Genomic DNA, 19950 nt, shown 5'->3' with positions numbered 1-19950 from the left:
TTAAGTTAAAGTTGAGCTCATCTCGTGTATATATCGAACCTGCTTGATCGTGAAGAAGTAAACATACAAATGTTTGCCTTCATAATATTGGTGGGTAAGAGGAATAATGTTTGGCAAAACACCGGTCGCGTGTTTTATCCACATTTTTGAGACTTGTCCTATGAGGTAGGTACATAATATTAAAAATCATTCGATATTGTCACGTGTACAATACGTATCAAAATGGACTTTTTAACAGTTGAAAAAGTAATTAACTTGCAGTGTTTTATACAAATGTCTGTCCATATAAATACTAATGTAATGTGGAAGTATGTTTGTTATTCTTTCACGTCAAGGGAGGGTAGTTTTTGTTGTGGAGACAGGAGAGCGGGAGAGTGATACAGGCTGTAGCTTATGTCCAACTTAATCCTGAGCATCCTGAGAATGGTGGCCAGCAGACTAGACTGTACATATGTTAACCACTGTTGTGCGTCTCACATGGGATGGTACAGCAGTGATTAAATATTATTTTGTATTTGTTAACAATAGGTACTACTAACAAAAATGGACAAAAGTCTGAAAATAAAAATTTATTATCATTATTATATTATTATTAATAATCTACAGAGATTGAGAGAATTTGCAGTCAGTTTTTCTGTAGTTTGATCCTGTTATTCTTAAAAAAGATTAGTATAGGTACTTTAAGCTTAAGTATGTTTTGTCTGGTTCTGTCAACGCCAAATTTTGTAATGTGCGATAGTGATAAAATATACTTTAGCTTAAATTATACTTATCGCATACCATTTTTATTAATAACAGGATCAAAATATAGAAAAAAAACTGACTGCAAAATACTTTCTCTGTAGATAAAGTTGTGGCGTGTGGTTCCGCGCTAGAATTGAATCAGGATTTTGTACGCTGAACCCGGTCTTCGCGGCTTCACAACCCCGAACGAGAGATGAGATAATGAAATTGTATGACTGCACTACGAAATCCCAATCACATTCATAACTTAGCGCTACAGTGCAAGCCTCAATAATATATTCCAAAACAAACAAAAGACAATAGTTTAAAATACAAAAGCAAGTTGAGAGGACTAAAAATTGTGGAACACCACTTGTGTACACATCGCCATACAGTTTTGATCCAATATGCATGACAATAGATTTGAATTGTGGATGACACAGTCCTTAGATGTAACAGGTAGTCGCAACACCTTATAATGTTAGTTGTTTAGTGCTTAATGTTTCTAGAAATTTCTCGAAGAATTGAAGTGATGTGTTAAAAAAAAGATTTAAAAATGTATAATCAAACTTATGACGAAGAACATCCAATACCACTGATAGCTAACTACACGGTCGTCAAAGAAGGAGAAGAAGAAGAAAAGAGAGAGACGGAAGATAGAGTTATTCTAGAAATAGGCAAACCTGATGATAGGCCGCGGGAAGAGCTTACGTTCTCTCATAAGAAGTATGACAAAACTATAGGTCATCATAGGTCGTATGTGTTGGAGGACTATGAGCCAAGACGAGTAACATATTTCAGGCCGTACGAATTGGAGCATTCGAGCAATGAAGGTATGTATACCTAATAGATATTGCGCCGTGTGGCTTTTATTGTGGAATATGGCCGGGTGGTTCTAAGAGCGTTTAGACTAGTGGGATATAGCAGTGCAAGGAAATAGTATAAGATTAATTTGTTATTAGCGGACCGTCCCGGCTTCGCTCGGGTAAAACCACCAAAATAACACAAACATCCATCAGGAATCACTCTATCCATTGGTGAAAACCGCATAACAGTGCAGCACACACTACCTACTTAGTTTTTGAGTTTATCGCGAACGGACAGATGCGGCAGAGGAATTTGTTTTATATGTAAGGATAAGGAAATAATAATGTTAAGACGTACTGAAAAACTTCATAGGCAACGGGATATACCCCTTCTGAAATAGCTTTTACCAAATATACGACACAGTCATATTATTTTTATGATCCTACAGTCACCGTCCTCACTTTGGACGGTGACTGTAGGATCATAAAAATAATATCTATCGAAGCACTAGTCACACGCACTATCAAGTTATATCTTTCTAAGCACTATCTTGATAGATATTTGGACAACAAAATTATCCTATAACTCCTTTTTATCATTACGAGTTACGTACGAAACTCTGAGAGAGTGAAATATTTTAGAGTTTCAAAAGTTCGGTGATTTTTATTCACCGAACTACTGCTACCCGAAAGTTGTGCCATAGTCCGATCAACGGGACTAACAACCGACTACTGCTAATAGATGAAACATATTGACCCCAATTGATTTTTGAAATATTACATTTTTAGGCACGAGATATTACGAACAAGAGTTCAGAGAGAGCGCAATCCCAGAGACCGCCAATTCGGAGTCCTCATTGGACTTCTCGCACGAGTCTGAGACCACGAAGTACAATGAGGAGCCTCCCCAAGAAGCCATCCTCAACTGGAAGGAGCGCGCGCTGCAGCTTGAAAAAGGTTCGTTGTCCTTTGAACGGCGTGTGGTACCGCCTCAGAATAGGACCACTCAATATCCTCACGTGGATGTTCTTACGAGGCGATTAAGGGACACAGCCTTGGCAGCTAACAGGCAACAATAAATAGCAATCTTAAAGAGTGTTCACGTTGTAAAATTACAGCCGAATCTTCATAAGTTTTATTTGTTACGTTGACCCCGAGTTTTGCGGTTAGCTTTTATCGTGTATGAGATGTGGTGAGTGACTTCTTTCTTCTAGATATTTCGCTTCAATAAATTGTGCAGGGAAAAAATCATTTGTTTCGTCTGGACCACTACCAATATATTAGGATATATAATTAGGACAAATCACACAGATTGAGTTAGCCCCAAAGTAAGTTCGAGACTTGTGTTATGGGATACTAACTCAATGATACTACCTAAGTTTTATAACATATACATATAGATAAACATCCAAGACCCGGGCCAATGAGAAAAATATCATTTAACATCATGACCCGACCGGGGATAAAACCCGGGACCTCTCGGCTCAGAGGCAAGCATTTTACCACTGCGCCACCGAGGTCGTTAAATTAGCATATAAAGAAGAATTGCTAAAATTAAATACGATTACAATCATTCTAGAGTACAAGAAAACCGCATGTGACCGAGAGAGGACGCGGATGAGGGACATGAACCGCGCGTTCGACCTGCTGCGGTCCAAGCTGCCAGTCACCAAGCCGTCCAAGAAGAAGTACTCCAAGATCGAGTGCCTCAGGTAGTAGCTTCCAAATCAAAATTTATTCAGAAATTAGACCTTCACAGTATAATATTTACCAAAGTTAAAATTAGCATTTCGGTACGACTATTGCTGAGAAGAAATACCGAAAGAAACTCAATTAAAAAGTGTTGGTCCCTATCATGCCAAATGGGTTTACCATTTTTCCATGATCTATTCGATCCTGACCATTTGATTCTCATTTCAAGTATCCAAATATAGAAAACATCCTTTACCAACATAACTGTTTACAATAAAAATTGATGTACGTACCTACCTTAACACTGCGACACGCACAATACGCACATGCTCAGTTAACTAGGTATCATAACCTCATAATATATTTGTTCCAGGATAGCAATCTCGTATATACGACAACTTGAGTACATGCTCGCCGGTGGGAACCCAGAAGACAATCAGACCTTCGAAGTACAAGTATCGGAGCTGAGACGACGCCAGTCTAGGTTCTAATCACTCAACCTATGCAAAGTTTTCATCTTCTAAATTATACATTTCCATGGTTAACCTAGGTGTTCGCCACAGAAGGTGACCACATTTTAATTCACACACCATGACCACATGTTTTGTGCAATACCTACATGGGACCTAGTAAATATGTCACTGTTTAGGAAAAAATGCTGTTTTCGTTTTTAATCAATCGAATAAAAATTGTGCATTGAATGAATGCTATTTTAACGAATTGTACGTAGAAATAAATTACAGAAGTTACAAAGAGTGTTTACATTGTGAAACTTAGTGTAAACGCGGCCTTAAATGTTATATATTACCTATTATTTTAGTGGTAGATTAAAAACAATATATACATTTTCATTTATTTCCACAAAGCAAAATGTTTTTGATTTTAATATTTCGCACATTCATAATTCACACAAGGGTATTTGGACTAGGGTACGTTCAGGGCACTAAGTAGATTTAACGGGACACTGGTCACAAAATATGGAATACTTCAATTCAGCCTCTCTTGCGTATCTTCCTCTCGAGTACTTCTTGTTCATACTTCTTCTTCATCGCTTCGAGGTAGTCGACGTAAGCGCATTTGACCAGCAATGGGACTTTTACAACGCCTTGAAAAACACAATTGTTTTAGTACCTACTTTTAATGTCGGTTCCTGTCGCCGAACATTTTGCCAAACTTTGGCGCTTCGGAACACATTGCTTATTTTTCATTACGGTAAATAAAAGCACAAATATTAATTACGTAATGTTCACGCATTCGCATCGGCATGTGTCGAGTTTGGCGACACTGTAGAGCTGGCACAATAGGCATTATAGCCCGTTTCTCCCCGTCAAGGAAATTACAGCACAGTTCACTATAATGTGTATGTATAGTGTTTCCTTTTGAAATCAAATTTATTTATAATTAAACAGAAGTTTTCATTTGTACGTCGCTGAGGGGCTCACTACCAATTAAGTTTGAAAATCCTGAATCTGGTGAGAACCGCTCAATCGATACAATAATGAAAAAAAAAAACAGTGAAGAATAAAACTCAAACTTAGTTATAACATAGTTCACAGATACTTAAATATAAATTAAAAAATTCTCTCTTTGAACCACTGACCTGGAGAAAGTCGATCAATCAGAAATTTTGTCAGTTATAAGTCTGCGCTATATTTCTGCTATATACAACAACATACAAGTACCCAAGTTACATAATTGGAACCAACCCTCAAAACAAGTGGTGATCACTTCCTTGTACATCATGTATATGGGCGCGAATATACTTTCAGGGTTCTCCTTTTTCTGTGAAACAATCACATCATTACAACAACCGAAGTAACAATTTAAAAATTCAACCAAATTTTTTAAATAATTATTTCGTGTGAGTGAAACAGAACAAGATGTGCGCACTGTATTTAATATGTTTAGGCACAGAAGCATTTATTTTTAAACTTGAAACAACACATAGGGTAGGCACAAAGTATTTATCCCGAAAATACCACGGGAACAAAGCCCCGGACCGCAATAGTAAATCATTAGCTTAGTTTTAACTTGTAAATTGACATTGCTATCGCGGACATATCGCGTGCCAACGAAATCCTTGTGACAGAACATTGTCAATAATGTGACCCAGTTATACTAGGGAGTTATCACTGAGAGGAAGTCCGCCCCCACAACGCCACGATCAATTAATTATCCAATCTCTATCAAGGACTGAATTCAATGCCTATTTTTTTCCATCTTTCATAATGGACCGAACGTTCTAAATTCAGAAAGTAAAAAAAAAAAACAATTAAATGAACTACGAAACAAAATAAATTTAATCGAAATTTGTTATATTTGAGTCATACGATAGATAACGTTCCTTTAAGTATTATTCATAATCTTTCTTTTCAGTCAATGCGTACTTGGTTCCTAAAGTTAAAATAATTTTATTTACTCTATTCATACATTCAAAACATAATAAATGTAATATTTAAGATGTAGTAGTACTATAAAAAAAACTGCTTAAAATGGGAAGTTAAACATTTGTTTGTTGAACTATCGATATTTTGCCCATCAAAACTGTGGCATCCATCGTACGCTAGTATCGGCAACTACTAGGAGATCATGACTACGAAAACGTGTATCGGAATTTCTACCGCGCCGCACTTCATACAAAAAGAAGCGGGGCGTCGTCTATGCCAGTACCTACAGCAGTGATGCATTTCATTGTCCACGGAATGTGACGTAGATTGACTGGGATTACATAAAGTTGTTGTAGCACTATGAAACATTTTAATCTAAAGCAATCTACTTACTACCATCTCTTTTATGTAGTACTCTATCGGCCTCCCTCACATTTTTTTTTAAATATCAAGTTAATTAGAAACAAGTCGACGAGGTGCGAACGCTACAGCAAGCATGGCTCTAAGGGATAATCGAAAATGTGGTGTGATGACGTAACTACATTTACTAGGATATCATGAATGTTAAGAAGGTAAGGAACGTAATATTATACGGGCTATCAAAAATGTCTCGACTACGTTGGAATCTTTTGATTGTAGCCCCTGTATCGTAAGGCCGTGAAACGATAGACGAAATTGGTACTTAGCTAAAAGAAAAAAAATGCAAACAAAATGGAATAGGGAACTGAGAAAGATAGGCAGACTTTATTGCAATGTTGTTGATGATAATCATTTGATTTAATTGAAAAATAAAATACTTACTATGACGTTACCACACAGATCAAAAGATGGTGGACGTCTCGTGTTGATACTTCGAACATATTCTGACCAACGGCGAAGACACTCTGTGACATCTTGCTGGTCGCCCCATATGCCTTGCGTGTACGTGAAGTAAACCGCGCCTACCAGGATACCAGCCTGTTCAGAGAAGTGCAGTTTAAAATTTATTCCAACGCTTACTAACAATCACGAAATGTCGAGGAGGTTAACTAATGAAATCGTGTGGTAACGAATCAATAAGACACGATGTACTAGGCGAGCATATGCTGATAAGTAGGATCTTACTTTGACACCATACATAAGCTTGCCATGCGCGTAAGGTATAGGCGGTTTCGGCACTGTCAATGGCTTGCCGCTGTGCCTTAGGAGATATTCTTCTCTGTCGCATACCTTGATACACGTTGGGTTGAGAGGAAGCTCTGAAAAATAGAAACTGTGAGATTTCCAATTGTTTTGTTTCAAGTTAGAGAAATAAATAAGGATAATACTTTAGTGTCTAATAATGGGTTCTGTTTCAATTTAGATAAAAATCAATAAGGCTGCATTTTATAAAATAGTACCTACCTTATAAAGTAGTACCTACACCTTAGTTTCTAATAGTCGAAATAATAGTTTTTTTCGACAGTTCAATCTAAGCGCGGTCCATGTATGTAAAGTTGATACAATCGATGATTGTAACGTATTTTGAAATTGGCAGAATACCAATAAAGAGCCATATGAAACTTATATGAAGAGGCAATGTTTCCTCACCAGTGAGAATTACATCATTTGTAATAAATACTAGGGCATAAGGAACTTTCAGGAGAGCGAACGCGACGTACATTACAGCGACACGAATCGATATTTCATTCATGTCTAGCCTACTACGTAGCTGTAGTTAGGTATATAGTAGATTAGTACTCGTGCTTAGTGTACATTTTTATTTCATAAAGTTTCTAATTAGCTTTTTCATGCAAAAACTACTTGACGGATTTAAACGAAGTTTGGTACGGCTAGACTAAAACCTGCAAACTTTTTTTCAAACACAATTTTACATTCTAAATGCATAGTAGCCGACATCGATAGCTGGTTTTATGTAACAAAGATATTTTTCTCAAATATTTTTTAAATTTTACATCGGTGCTGTTCGGTCACTGACTTACTCTGCCTGTTATCTAGACTAGCTCAAAAATAGCATTTACGGAAGATAACTGGGGTCGGGCTCCAGAATGAATTACGCCAGTGGCCTTCGAACGTCCATCACAGTCCATCGTCTGATCTGTCATATCATTGACAATTTACTGTTTTCTAAATAGATACTAAATTACAGAGTACGACATTCAAACTAAAATTAATGCAAATATCGTCCACCGAGCACGATTGGACGGATCGGTATTCACTGGTATTTGTACCAGGATCACATAGCCTACCGAAGGTATGTCTGAAAATAAGGGGCGGTAGGGTAGGGCGCAATGAGAGACGACACTATCTTGTCATTTCATTCTAGCAGCATCACTAGCTTTTGCAATTGCAACCATAGAAATTAGACGTTAAGGTGTAGTTATTTCAAGAAAAAACAAATAATTTATGTCAGTTAGGAAATAGCTAGACCACAGATTTATTTCTAGTTACCGCCTTAGATATCAATCCCCCATGGTTTTGACAGCTGAGAGGTAATAACCGTGCTCCTAAAGAGGGTTGACGTTAAGCAGGCAGGTTATAAAATTAGAGCAGATCCTTTAAATTTAAAGGTTATTTTAAGCAAATCTTGGTTGCTTCAGGTCACAATCGGCAGTGGAGGTCCGCCAACTCTCGCAGCTACTATTTAATGTGGGAATTTTTAGATAAAATATTGTCTATAGCAATCTTGAAAGATTTTTTGAAATCGGTTCGGTCGTTTAGTCTACTAGCCTCAAACATAAACTCATAAACTCTTACCTATTTATAATAATAGAAAATAGATTGAGTGCGTTTGACCTTAATCTAGCTTGATGAGAAGCGAATATGAGGTCTACAGCAAGACACAAGCTCTAAAAATATTATAATAATTGTGAATCAGTGTTTAAATCCAGAAAATTTTACCTGTAACAGGAAGGCACACTTTTCCTGGTACACATTTTTCAGCAATCTGCATATCGACCTTTGGATGTTGGGCATGTTTGGCCAGATTTATAGTTCTGCACGCTTCGCATCGTATGCGGTCTGCCTTAACGTTTTGATTGTCACACATATTCGATTTCTTAAGTGCTAAATTACTTAATTACTACAAATTTTGAACCAACACTATAAACATATTTGTAGGAGAAAAACTGAAGCTATTTGACAGAATGAAAGATGTTTGTTTTTTTCTAAAGAATTGTGTTTGTTGACAGCAATGTTTTGAACACCAAGAAGATTAATTACAGTTAAAGTTAAATACCTACGTCATATTTTTTAAATGGTGTGTGTCGTATTACACAATGTAATGTTCTGTGGTGTAGCGTATCTGCTGCGGATGTAAATTTGGTACTTGGGAGTGATTCTCTTACAATCGTAAAAAAATTGTTTCGATTTTTTTCAAAGGTGTTTAAAATTCACAATAGAAATAGCCCGATCCGTGTCCGTTCGATTGAACTTTTTGTAGCGTATCTGCTGCGGATGTAAATTTGGTACTTGGGAGTGATTCTCTTACAATCGTAAAAAAAATGTTTCGATTTTTTTCAAAGGTGTTTAAAATTCACAATAGAAATAGCCCGATCCGTGTCCGTTCGATTGAACTTTTTCGATTATGATTTTGCTGTGAATGCAGGAGGTGGATATCTGGATTTTTTTCTCTTTTAACTATAATTACAAGTTTGTTACCCAAGGTTCTAATCTAACAGACTATACTAAACTTCACCAAAATCAGTCCACCATTTTTGTTAAGATTATACCATCCATCGCCTTCGGGAATGTTGATCGAGTTTCTATATATGCAGTCGGTTGAACATGCCATAGTGGATCCAAAGACAGAATAATAGTAGCGCCGCGTAACCGGAAGCAGATAGCGATAGGGCCACGCGTGGGCATGTGGGCTTCCGCTGGACTTGTGCAACTACTTGCTTCCCGACCTGGTCTCTGCTGGGTGATAACGGCTTGCGAAACACTGCCAAATTCCGACCTTCCCGGGATGTGATGCTTATGTGGGTGTCTATGAAAGTGTTGCGATACCAGGGGGCTTACCATCATCTCTTAATGCGATCCACTTCGCGACCTAAACTGAACTGCATCGCAAATTCGTACCATCGACTTAATTTTTTGTATGAATGCGATTCATTTTAGGTGCCTAAAGTGAACTGAGTTGCATTGGTATAGTTCTGTGAAAGTTGATGTTAGGTCTGCAGTTCATAGTAAAATGCGAAAGTTTGGATGTGCAAATTTTTGTTAGTTTTGTTTTGTTGATAGTTTGAATGCTAAACTTGCAAATTTCATCGGTCGGAGTTAGGATGTAGGAATTGGCACGTATACTCTAAATTATGTCAAATTTTATCACGAAATTTCTATGAGTGCGACAGCTTCTTTATAATTTTAGATATTTAAAAAATTATTGAAATAATAAGTTACTAACATAGCTACTGAAGAATTGGTCGTAAATAGGTTATACGACAAGCTGTTCGTTAGAAGAATCAATCACATTCAATAGTTTTTAATGAACGTTTTAAAGAGAGAGAAAAATTATATAGTTTGCAAGATGCCTTTAGGCGATTTAAAAAAAGTTTGACAACAGTTTCAGCAGTAACATATTCGATAAGCGAGTTTATGAGAATTTACTATGTTTCGTGCTTTCATATCAATGAAAGCACGAAACATACTTATTTAGCATAATATATATATATCAATATATTATGCTAAATAAGTAGATGAAAGTTTTGTCTCTGTGTCTAGCTAGATTCTAGAGATGTGACCTGCGTAAGTAAAAAACAAAATTTATTTAAATACTAGTATGTTTTTTTTTATCAACATCATTATGTTTAAATAACAAAACTGTTTGGATATGGCTTCGCGGGTAGCAGGATGCTGACACTGATGTATGACTTGATCTTTATATTCAACTAGATGTTGCCTGGGTTTTGCTCCCGTGGGAATTTTGAGATAATATATAACATATAGCAATCTTGGATGATTTACCTTTCTAATGGTGAGAGAATTTTTGAAATCGGTTCGGTAGTTTCTGAGATTACCCGCCTCAAACATTCACACCCACAAAGTCACAAACGCTTACCTCTTTATAATAATAGTATAGATAAATATTAATATGGACTTCGTTCGCAACTCTTGGCTCTGTCTACTCCGTCTTTTATGCAACATTACAAACGTCTAAATAAAAACCACCGTACGTATTTATTTAGTTCTTGGACGAGTTACACCTACAAATAATACGCAAGCATAACTCAAAGTCACGAAGTTTATAACATAGTGATTTGCATTAATAAATATCTGCTATTTACACAAGTGGGAAGTCATTTGTTGAGTTCTAAAGTTATTATGAGTGCTCTTACGGCCTTTTCAGAAGTCATTGAAATCAAAGCAGTAAAGCTTTCGTCCATTGAGTGGCGGTTTTCATGAATGGCAGTGGTGGGGGTCGCTCTATGCGCGCGCACTTCGTCCGGAGGCTGTGTGACTCCGCAGTCCACTCGCTAGCACCTCGCTAGTGCGTCTGCGCAGATCGCGGCCCGCACGGAGCGCGGGAATTTCGAATTCTGAACTCAGTTTTAATTTTCTCGACTTTGTGCCTGACTAGCCAGTGATTGTTCAGTGCTTTTCTTTTTTAATTTTCACGAAGTGGAGAATAGAGCTGGCATGCTGCAATAATTATGGGGCGTTTTATCTTAAGGTAAGTTATTTTTTTTTATTTGGTGCTATTTTTATATATTCTTTCGAAAGTTATAATAAAGAAAAATCACATTTTTCATTGAGTGATTTGCAATCGAAGCTTTAATGCAAGAATAATAATATCAAATTTTACGTCGTTAATAAAAACATATAAAGAATATACAAAGAAATTTAATACTACGCCTTAAATGATGGGTCCTATCATACCAAATCATATCAGATTTACAAAAATGCAACTGGCCGATCTTCAATCCCTCTGTATCAGATTTCTAAAATGTATAGTCCTCTTCTCAAACTGGTAATAAAAATCATTGTTAAATCTGAGCATCTTTTAATTTGACCATATTTCCATATATTTTATGAAATGTTGGCAATAAACGAATTGAATTGAATGTTGCGTATAATTTATTTTCTAAAATGTTATTTTAGAAGCCGGCCGGCAATCTTTTAACAAGCCGGTACTTAGTACACAAAAAAACATCTACACGACAAAATATAGCACCTGAACAATTTTTTGTCTAAAGAATTACTAGTTCGAGTTTATTCAGCAATATAAAAAAGGTTTTCTATATTTTAATTGGTGGTTGAAATTTAAACTTAGTATTTTTTAATTTTATCGTGGCATAAGCTCGTCACTGAGACTCGTATTTGCAAATTTATTATGTCAGGCGTTATACGAGCTTTGTTATCTAATTAGTTATATTTTTTTTATTTAGGACACATTCAAATATATTTAAAATCCATTATATATTTAAAGACCTTACTTTTCACTATGTTTCTTGCTCAATTTTCATATTATGAAATGTCAATGACCCTTCGACGGCTAAAAGCCTGCACTTAAGATGCCACCTGCAATTTTGCGAAATTGCTTGCATCTCACGGAGGGTACGCAACGATCAAAAACTCACGCCATTTGTGTGTCAAGCCTTTCTTACCCTTAGAACACAAATTGATAAAGCGACAGAAGGTTAATTTCAGATCCCGTTATAGCTATAGAAGAAAAATTTTCCTGTAATAAATTATATGGAAGAAGAAAAATTTTTTATGTATCTAAATTTTCTGGCTGGGAAAGGTTTGCAATTCTAAAAATCTTTCTAAATCTATCGTAATATAGAGCAGGCATCGTAATATAGTAAAATATAGAGCGGGCCTTTATAGACATCTCACTATTTTCGCTTAGATTTCTAAAAAAATCTTTATTTATAGTCAAAACTTTAAGTATAAACCTCCAAAAAATCGTCAATCTTTTGGTAATAACCTATTGCAAGTAAGAATATTTTTTATGTAAGTAATATACAAAACACAATTTTAAATTTAAGTATTAACTTTCGTATACCTGTGTCGTCGATATTTTATTTCGCGGCGGGAGGGGAGGGCTGGGCGTCGTATATCCCGGCACGAACTGGATCTTCCGACAGAAAAACAAAATAAAAGCCGAGATTATAACTAAGACTATTGTTTCCTTTTATCCCGTTCCCGGCGATTCCAGGAGAATTTCACCATCGCTTCAATTCATTTGCCGGTTTTGTCTGTATAATTATGTTTTAGATTTAGATAAGTCTTTTTATATTATAAGAGAAAATGTAATGTATGTTTAGCGTAGTAAGGTGTTGTTTTGCGTGAGATAAGTTTCCTTTTTGGGTTTTTGCGGACAGTAGCGTTAGGATGCGCGCACGCAGCCTCTTTGAAGATTCGCTTTCAATTCAACAAACTTTAGGGCTGTTTGTTTTTTGCGAGATCACTTTCGGTACTTTCTTTGAGGGATGTCAAAATCTGTCTGTGTTTAATATAAATTGTTTTACAAGGTAATTTCGTGTTGCTGCTTTTTGTCATTTAAGTAGGCAATAAAAATCATATAAGTAATTTAAACATATTTGTAAATATGTATACACAATATATAAACATAATTTAAAGTAAAACAAAACATTTATAACGGCCTAAAATTTCTATTTTGATTTGAAAAAATATTATTATAACTATGGTATGATAGTGATTAAAAATTTTATCAGATCAAGTAATTTATTACAACATTTTGAACATACAAACAATGTCACAATACATAATTCTTACTACTTTATGTCCAAGAGTTTAAAACAGCGATGTACTCAAAGTAGAAATGGGGCAACCATAAATACAATGCAAGCTGGTTCGCGTTTTACAGCCTACGTTTCGTAACGTCCAGAAACGTCCAATGAAGACCCATTCCACTGAAATAACCAAACACTTAAATAAACGTTGGCTGGTTCGGTTAATTAGTGAAAATGGTAGTTAATTTTTTTTAAATGTTTATCTTGCTAGCCAGTGATTAGAATTTTCAAAGATGACTTTTTTAGAATGAACATTTGAATTTTGAGTGTGAACCAACCCTGAAAGGTCTTTGAAAACTTGATTGATATTCTGAAAGATTCATAAAATTTTTTTAATTTGCTTAACTTATTAAAAAATAATGAAGTGTTGTCTACGCGCATGCGCTGTGACGACGAGCTCGCGCCTGCGCGATGTTTCTTTTCTACAAAACAAATGCTGTCATTCACCTTTTTTTAACTGTTGTTACTTTTAAATGTATTGCTCGTGATTTACCAGTCCTAAATAAACAATCTTTGTCAATTACGGAGTATAATTATTTATAATATATACTCAGACAAGATCCTACAGTTTATATTTTATATAATGAATTTATTTATTATATTAGATTTATTTATTATATTAGACTTCAACGCGTTATATTTAGGTATTTTTTGAGATGATTTTATGAAATATAAATAAATTTTGTGCAAGGTAAATTTATTATATATATATATATATTGATGCTTATGCAAATAGATAAATATATCAACAAATATTTATTTTTAAATTTTTTAAAGTAGTAGGGACTCGACCTACTACTTAAAAATATTTGTTAATTATCCTCTATTTATCTATATGCATCAGATATAGTCAAAGACATGTAAAAATTTAAACACTTAGATATTTTTACAGATTAAAATTTTAATAACTACTTAATACATTTATTAATTTCGTATAACATGCATTCTATACATTAATACAAAATAGCCTTATAAATATAGTACATCCTTCGACGTCGCCCCGAGACACTGCCCGCCGCGTTTCGTCTCGATCGTTCTGTCTGTAAGCTAGATCCTAGTATTTTCACACCTCCTTGTCTCCATGCCGCCCTAGTACTTCTAGGTACAAGCGAAACGTGATCTAGACTGAGAATTTCAGCGCGAGAAGTCTAGACTCAAACATAGACTAGACGCAAGCACGTCGGAGCTGCGGGCGCTTACGGCAACTGGTTCGGGAGAAGTGAATTATTTTTGCACTGTTCTTGTGATAATTTAATTTTTAATATCATATGATAATATAATTTTAGTGATTTTTGTTGAATAATAATATACTTATGTACTTATTTATATTATGTACATTTCTATATTTGCGTTACATTCAATACATATATTGAATCGGGAGAAATATATTGAAAGAGCTCGTATTTCAGAAGTGATAACAAATTCCAAAGAGACTGATGTAATAATAATTTCAAAAGGAAAAAATACGTATTTAAAAATAAACTAATAATAGGGTTAACTATTAAATTTAACCTTGGCTAAATCTAAATAAAACTGAGGTATTTTTGCGTTTGTTTAACGCACTGTTACTGGTTCGAGCGAATATAAACAAAATCTGTTCCATAAGACCAATTGCGATTTTTTTATAAACAGGCGAGTACTGTCAGCAAAAAAAAATTTTTTTCATTGCATCTCTCTCGTCTCTGCATGTTCCCGGTTGAAAACGGGACTACTGTGACTAACGGGACGTGGAAAAGGTTCAACATAAAATAGAACATTTATAATTTTTAATAAGAGTTTTTTTTAAATAGCTATAACATGCCCCACTGCTGGGCATAAACCTCTCCTCTCTCTTTCCACGTGTCCCTTTCTTTGGTCTTCTCCATCCAATATCTATCGAATACTCTAAGCTCATCCGACCGGCTCAGTTCCTAGGCCTACCTTGGTCATTATAATCAATATAAAATAATAGTTCTCGCTTTTCTGTCTCATAAATAATTCACTCGTAGGAATCCATAGAGTTATACATAACTTATAGAGTTTTAAATAAAAAGGCTCAGTCAATTTATCACTTAGTTTTGTGTCCAAAATCTTGAGGATCTCTCAAGATTTTGGAAGCCAATTCTACTTATTTACGGTCATATTCATATTTTCTTGATAGAATAATAATCTTTATCATGCTGTGTGTACCCACTTTTGGTCTTACAACCAGCCTATATACACTGGTAATTTTTTTTTTACCATAAGAATGTATAAGTAGTATAAATAAATTTTAAATCGATTTTGTTTTGTGGGATGATAGCATGCTCTCCATTTAAATTTGCATACCAGTGGACGATGAAACATTAAGTTTTTATTTTCACCCCACATTGTAAAAAAATGTAAACTCATGTTTTTGCAAATAAATAATCTGTCTTTGTCTTTAAATAAAAATTCAGATGCCACAACTATATGCCATACAATCGTCATGGCAACAATTGGTTAATCTGCTGTCTGTACCGTTCCAGGAGATGATGCTACAATGTTCAAGGTTAGATGGAGTTAATATACAACTCTGTATGTCGGGGAAAGCATCGGAATTCGATACGAATACTTCTGACTCAGGGTTGTCGATTGTAGGCTGGGCTGACCATTTTATGATTTATAGAGATTGATTTTTGACATGGAACAAAACGAAAAATATATAGTAATGATTTTTTGCACATGGAACAAAACGAAAAATATATAGTAATGATTTTTGACACATGGAATAAAACAAAAAATATATAGTAAAATAATAACAAATTCTACTAAATAATGGACAAATATTAGACCGTCCACACTAATTTTAATTGATCGGATTTGTATTTTATTTGTTTTGTTGGTTTGTTTTTGTAAATAAACTTACTAAAATGTTTTTGCAATAGATTTCTATGGAAACCAGATCAGTTTTATCATAATCTGTAGCAAAAATATGATGATAGATGGTGTTAAGAATACTCTGTTTTATTACTTAATTCGTCCATGAATTTTAGTCTCCTAAACTAGCTGCACTACGAGTAATGTACTGTTCCAGGTATTATTTTTCTATCTAGTTTTATAAATATCAGTTTATTATTTCATGTATATTCATCCTCACTTCAGGGCAGACGTATATGAATAAAAATCGAAATGAGTTAAGTATGCATGTTTACGAGCCCAAAGTACAGACAGAAATGAAAAAAATAAATATAAAGGAACGTATTTTTTTAACGAATTCAAATTCCTGCCGATGACCCTATCCCGCAGGGTGTGGGGTAGTGCGTGGGATCTAATGGTCCTATTTATGGTCACCACGTTTGTTTTCAATCGTGTACTATTATCTAATAGGCAATAGCTTACTTTCTCGATACTAACCGAGACCACTCAACCGCGCTCTAAATTTAAGTTAATTTAGTTTAATTATGTTTAGTGATGGTTTCATTCAAGAAAACTCTTTATTTTTATAAAATAAAATGTTACGTTAATTATACTGTCCCTTGGCCCCTTTCGTGGGATATTTGGAGTTAAAAGTTTCTGAGCTATTCTAGGTTTCTCGGTGCGTTTATTAAAAATGAGAAAAGAGGTTAAAGTTAACGCCAAAGTTGAACCACCCAAGCCACCTAAGGGATAAGCTTCAATACATAGACATTTTTAGCTTTACAACTAATTGATAAAGTGTCTTACAATACTACTGTTATCACAAAAGGAGAGTGCGGCTCACACTGCCAACGATAGCGATGACAAACAGACAAACAAAATGTGTCCGTCAAACGCTGCAATTGATAGCTGATGCTGATTTATAGCCGCTACTGAGAAGCGATAGAAGTTCGTGTACATTGAAATTAATAAAGTATCGATGAGTATATTTACATCAAATGGTGATTTATGATTGAGTACAATATAAATAAATTTCTTCGATATTCCATAAAAATGTTTAAGTAAACGTGGAAATATCCAATTGGTTGCCAAACCAATATATTTTGTTAGTTATTTTAACAACTTGTAACGCTGGCCTGTTTGTTAATTGTTTTTCATTCCTATCCTTTCTTACATATTCATGAAACAAAGTCCTCGGCTGTGTCTATCTGTTCGCGATAAACTCAAAAATCACAGCACGGAATTTCGTGATGAGGACCATACACCCTTGCGTGATGTACACAACAGCCATGTTGAGTACATCACACTCAATTTCTTCTTTCACATAACAATAGCAGTTAAAACTTTCTTTGACAATTGACAATCTAAATGGCCAACAAAAAGCATAGTGTTCCCATTTAGCCCCTACCTTCTGCAAGACATTTACGAGTAGAATTATGATTTATGTCTCGTGCTGTCGGACGAGGCGCAGGCGCAGAAAAATACAACAGCAATGGCTGCCGGCCGCTGACTGGTTTATTGGACGTGAAGTTAAAAGAACTAAAATCCAACATCAACTGGTTAAATAAAAAATATGCAGTAAACTTGTGAACTCTTTTATCTAAACATTACATATGTATATTATCACGCCTGTTTACTATGAGGGTAGGCGGAGACTAGGGATGTCCACTTGCCACGATCCTGACAAATCTCATTCGCTTCCTCTAAATCTATACTCATCACTCTTTCATTTTCTTCATCTAATATTTTACTTTATTTGGAATTCCAACAACCATTTTTTTCTTGATTATTTTGTTTAGTCATCAAAGGACTAACAACACCGGAGGAGACACGCTGTGTGGTTACACATAAGGCGGTATAGGCGGTGTTGATGATAATTAAATTAGTAACAAAAAGCTTTCACGTCTGCAAAAATACAAAATACATAAATGTAGAGTAACTTAAGATCATCTGGATTTCAAAAGTATTTCCATACATTTGATAACTTAGTATAAAAATAAATAGAAACGAAATAAAAAAAATTGTTAAATTAAAACAAGTACATATTTCTAATAAACGTGTCGTCGTATTGAAAAAATTTAATATGGACATTAATCCTATGTCCTTAAAAAGTATACGACTTTATCATCGATGATTTAGAAATAGAAAAAGTATCAGCCGACCATGGGAACTATTTCTATGTCTAGGCGAGCACAGCCGTGGCGCACGTGTGTCACCCAGGGGGCATGCAGTTGCAACAGGGTTGGCAGTGCATAAAAAAATGCCGCTCATTCGATCATTCGCATGTTTCATGTCTGTCTTCTAGCCGATTAATAAGTATATTCATATTTCTTAAAGCTTCATTTTTATATTATGTAAGTAATTTGGAGACCTTAGCCCAACAGTGGGACAACAAAGTTTAGCAAAAAAAAAATTAAACAGAGAATAAATGACAAACTAAAAATTATAACTTTTAATTTAAAATATTTGTTAAGAGTGTCATCCCTACGATTACGGCAGGCCTAATCACCCGCAGAGCATATTAAATGACATTTGTTTGACACGCCAATACATTTATGACAATGTCTTCCTGGCTACATTGACCGCATTGCGGTGCGCATCTTCGCAAAGTATGGGCGCCTGGTACCCGCGTAGCATATTCGCGGAACATTTTGTTCGTGACGACAAAAACCAGTCGGGATTCTGCAACCGGTTTTGGTCTCGTGTCGTGTCTGCTACCGATGCAGACGAAATACATAATGACAAGTCTAATTTGATAGAAAAAACTAAACACCGCAACATTAGATTAGCTCCGAGAGTTTTTGTCAGTCCTACAATTTCCTTCATTGAAAGTCAAACTATACTTAAAACTAAAAGTACCTTGTGGCCAAAATCGTAAATTCTTTCGCTATCGCGACATTCACGACGGTACAGAAGTCAGTAATCTTTTACAATGTTGCAGATTAGGTAGTACAGATTAAAGCAAAATAATTGTAATTGTTTTTTTTTTGTTTTCAACTTTTTACAGATTTTTATTGTATACCAAAATTATTATTTCTTTTAGTTTGCATGTTCATTATAGCATTATTTAACATGAACGTTCAAAGCTCTGTCTGCCAATTTATTATATTCCTAAGTCATGCATTTTAATCCAACACATAGTTTACCACAGATATTGTAAGTTAGGTTAAGTGTCCATAATACTGATTTACTATAGAGAAGAAATAGCAACAAACTCAACGATAATTCAACCCTCAATTATAGTTAGAAAATTTAGATAGAATCACGATAGTAAATAGATAAGTACTACCTACCATAGCTAAGCTTCTTACAAATTGATAGGCTGGTTACGAAGACTGGGTTTAGATTTATAAGGTGTCTACAAAACATGGGATTGTACTTACGCTTGTTGTTCGATATAACGTCTCGTTAGTTACAAGTTTAAACATTTACAATTTCGTGCAAGCAAATAAATTGGAAAAGAAGCTAATAAGAATCCAATAATCACCTCTGAGGCTCACATAATAAGGATGTCCTATGTTTGCTTACTTCCTTATATGCTCATTCATCGACAATCTAGGTTGATCGAAGAAAATTTAATTTACACATCCAATGCGTACTCGCTATTATATAGAAACTCTATACATCGAACTGTATTCATTCATTGCGTACTTGGCAAGTGCCGCTGTAATATGCTTTCTGTTCCCGGTAACCATGGCAACGAAATCCCGAGGGACCTTGTAAATATCGTGTAAATTGTACCAGGGCGGC

General features: G+C 35.1%; 3 protein-coding genes across 8 annotated transcripts in view; 2 read left to right on the top strand and 1 right to left on the bottom strand.

Annotated features, from left to right (window-relative positions):
• Positions 1-962: 962 nt before the first annotated feature.
• Positions 963-3922, top strand: LOC128677229 (uncharacterized). The gene is made up of 4 exons (XM_053757932.1): positions 963-1556; positions 2319-2486; positions 3109-3241; positions 3595-3922. The coding sequence occupies exons 1-4, from the start codon at positions 1280-1282 to the stop codon at positions 3710-3712; spliced, it is 696 nt and encodes a 231-aa protein (XP_053613907.1). The 5' UTR covers positions 963-1279; the 3' UTR covers positions 3713-3922.
• A 138-nt stretch (positions 3923-4060) lies between these two features.
• Positions 4061-8734, bottom strand: LOC128677230 (uncharacterized). The gene is made up of 5 exons (XM_053757933.1): positions 8489-8734; positions 6713-6846; positions 6410-6565; positions 4928-5003; positions 4061-4326 (listed from the first exon to the last, which is right to left on the bottom strand). The coding sequence occupies exons 1-5, from the start codon at positions 8634-8636 to the stop codon at positions 4214-4216; spliced, it is 627 nt and encodes a 208-aa protein (XP_053613908.1). The 5' UTR covers positions 8637-8734; the 3' UTR covers positions 4061-4213.
• A 2292-nt stretch (positions 8735-11026) lies between these two features.
• Ppn (Papilin) overlaps positions 11027-19950 on the top strand; it is an 82733-nt gene continuing 73809 nt past the window's right edge. For 4 of the 6 annotated variants that reach the window (XM_053757501.2, XM_053757502.2, XM_053757503.2 and 1 more), the window contains exon 1: positions 11028-11258. In XM_053757501.2, coding sequence (XP_053613476.1) covers positions 11239-11258 — 20 coding nt within the window. In that variant the 5' untranslated portion in view covers positions 11028-11238. Of the gene's footprint in view, positions 11259-19950 lie in introns of all 6 variants that reach the window. The other 2 variants (XM_053757504.2, XM_053757505.2) reach the window with 1 other exon arrangement.

Source organism: Plodia interpunctella, chromosome 17 (genome assembly GCF_027563975.2).
Source record: "Plodia interpunctella isolate USDA-ARS_2022_Savannah chromosome 17, ilPloInte3.2, whole genome shotgun sequence".
NCBI lineage: Eukaryota > Metazoa > Arthropoda > Insecta > Lepidoptera > Pyralidae > Plodia > Plodia interpunctella.
The sequence above is the reverse complement of the archived record's forward strand: the minus strand, read 5'-3'. Positions and strand labels throughout refer to the sequence as shown.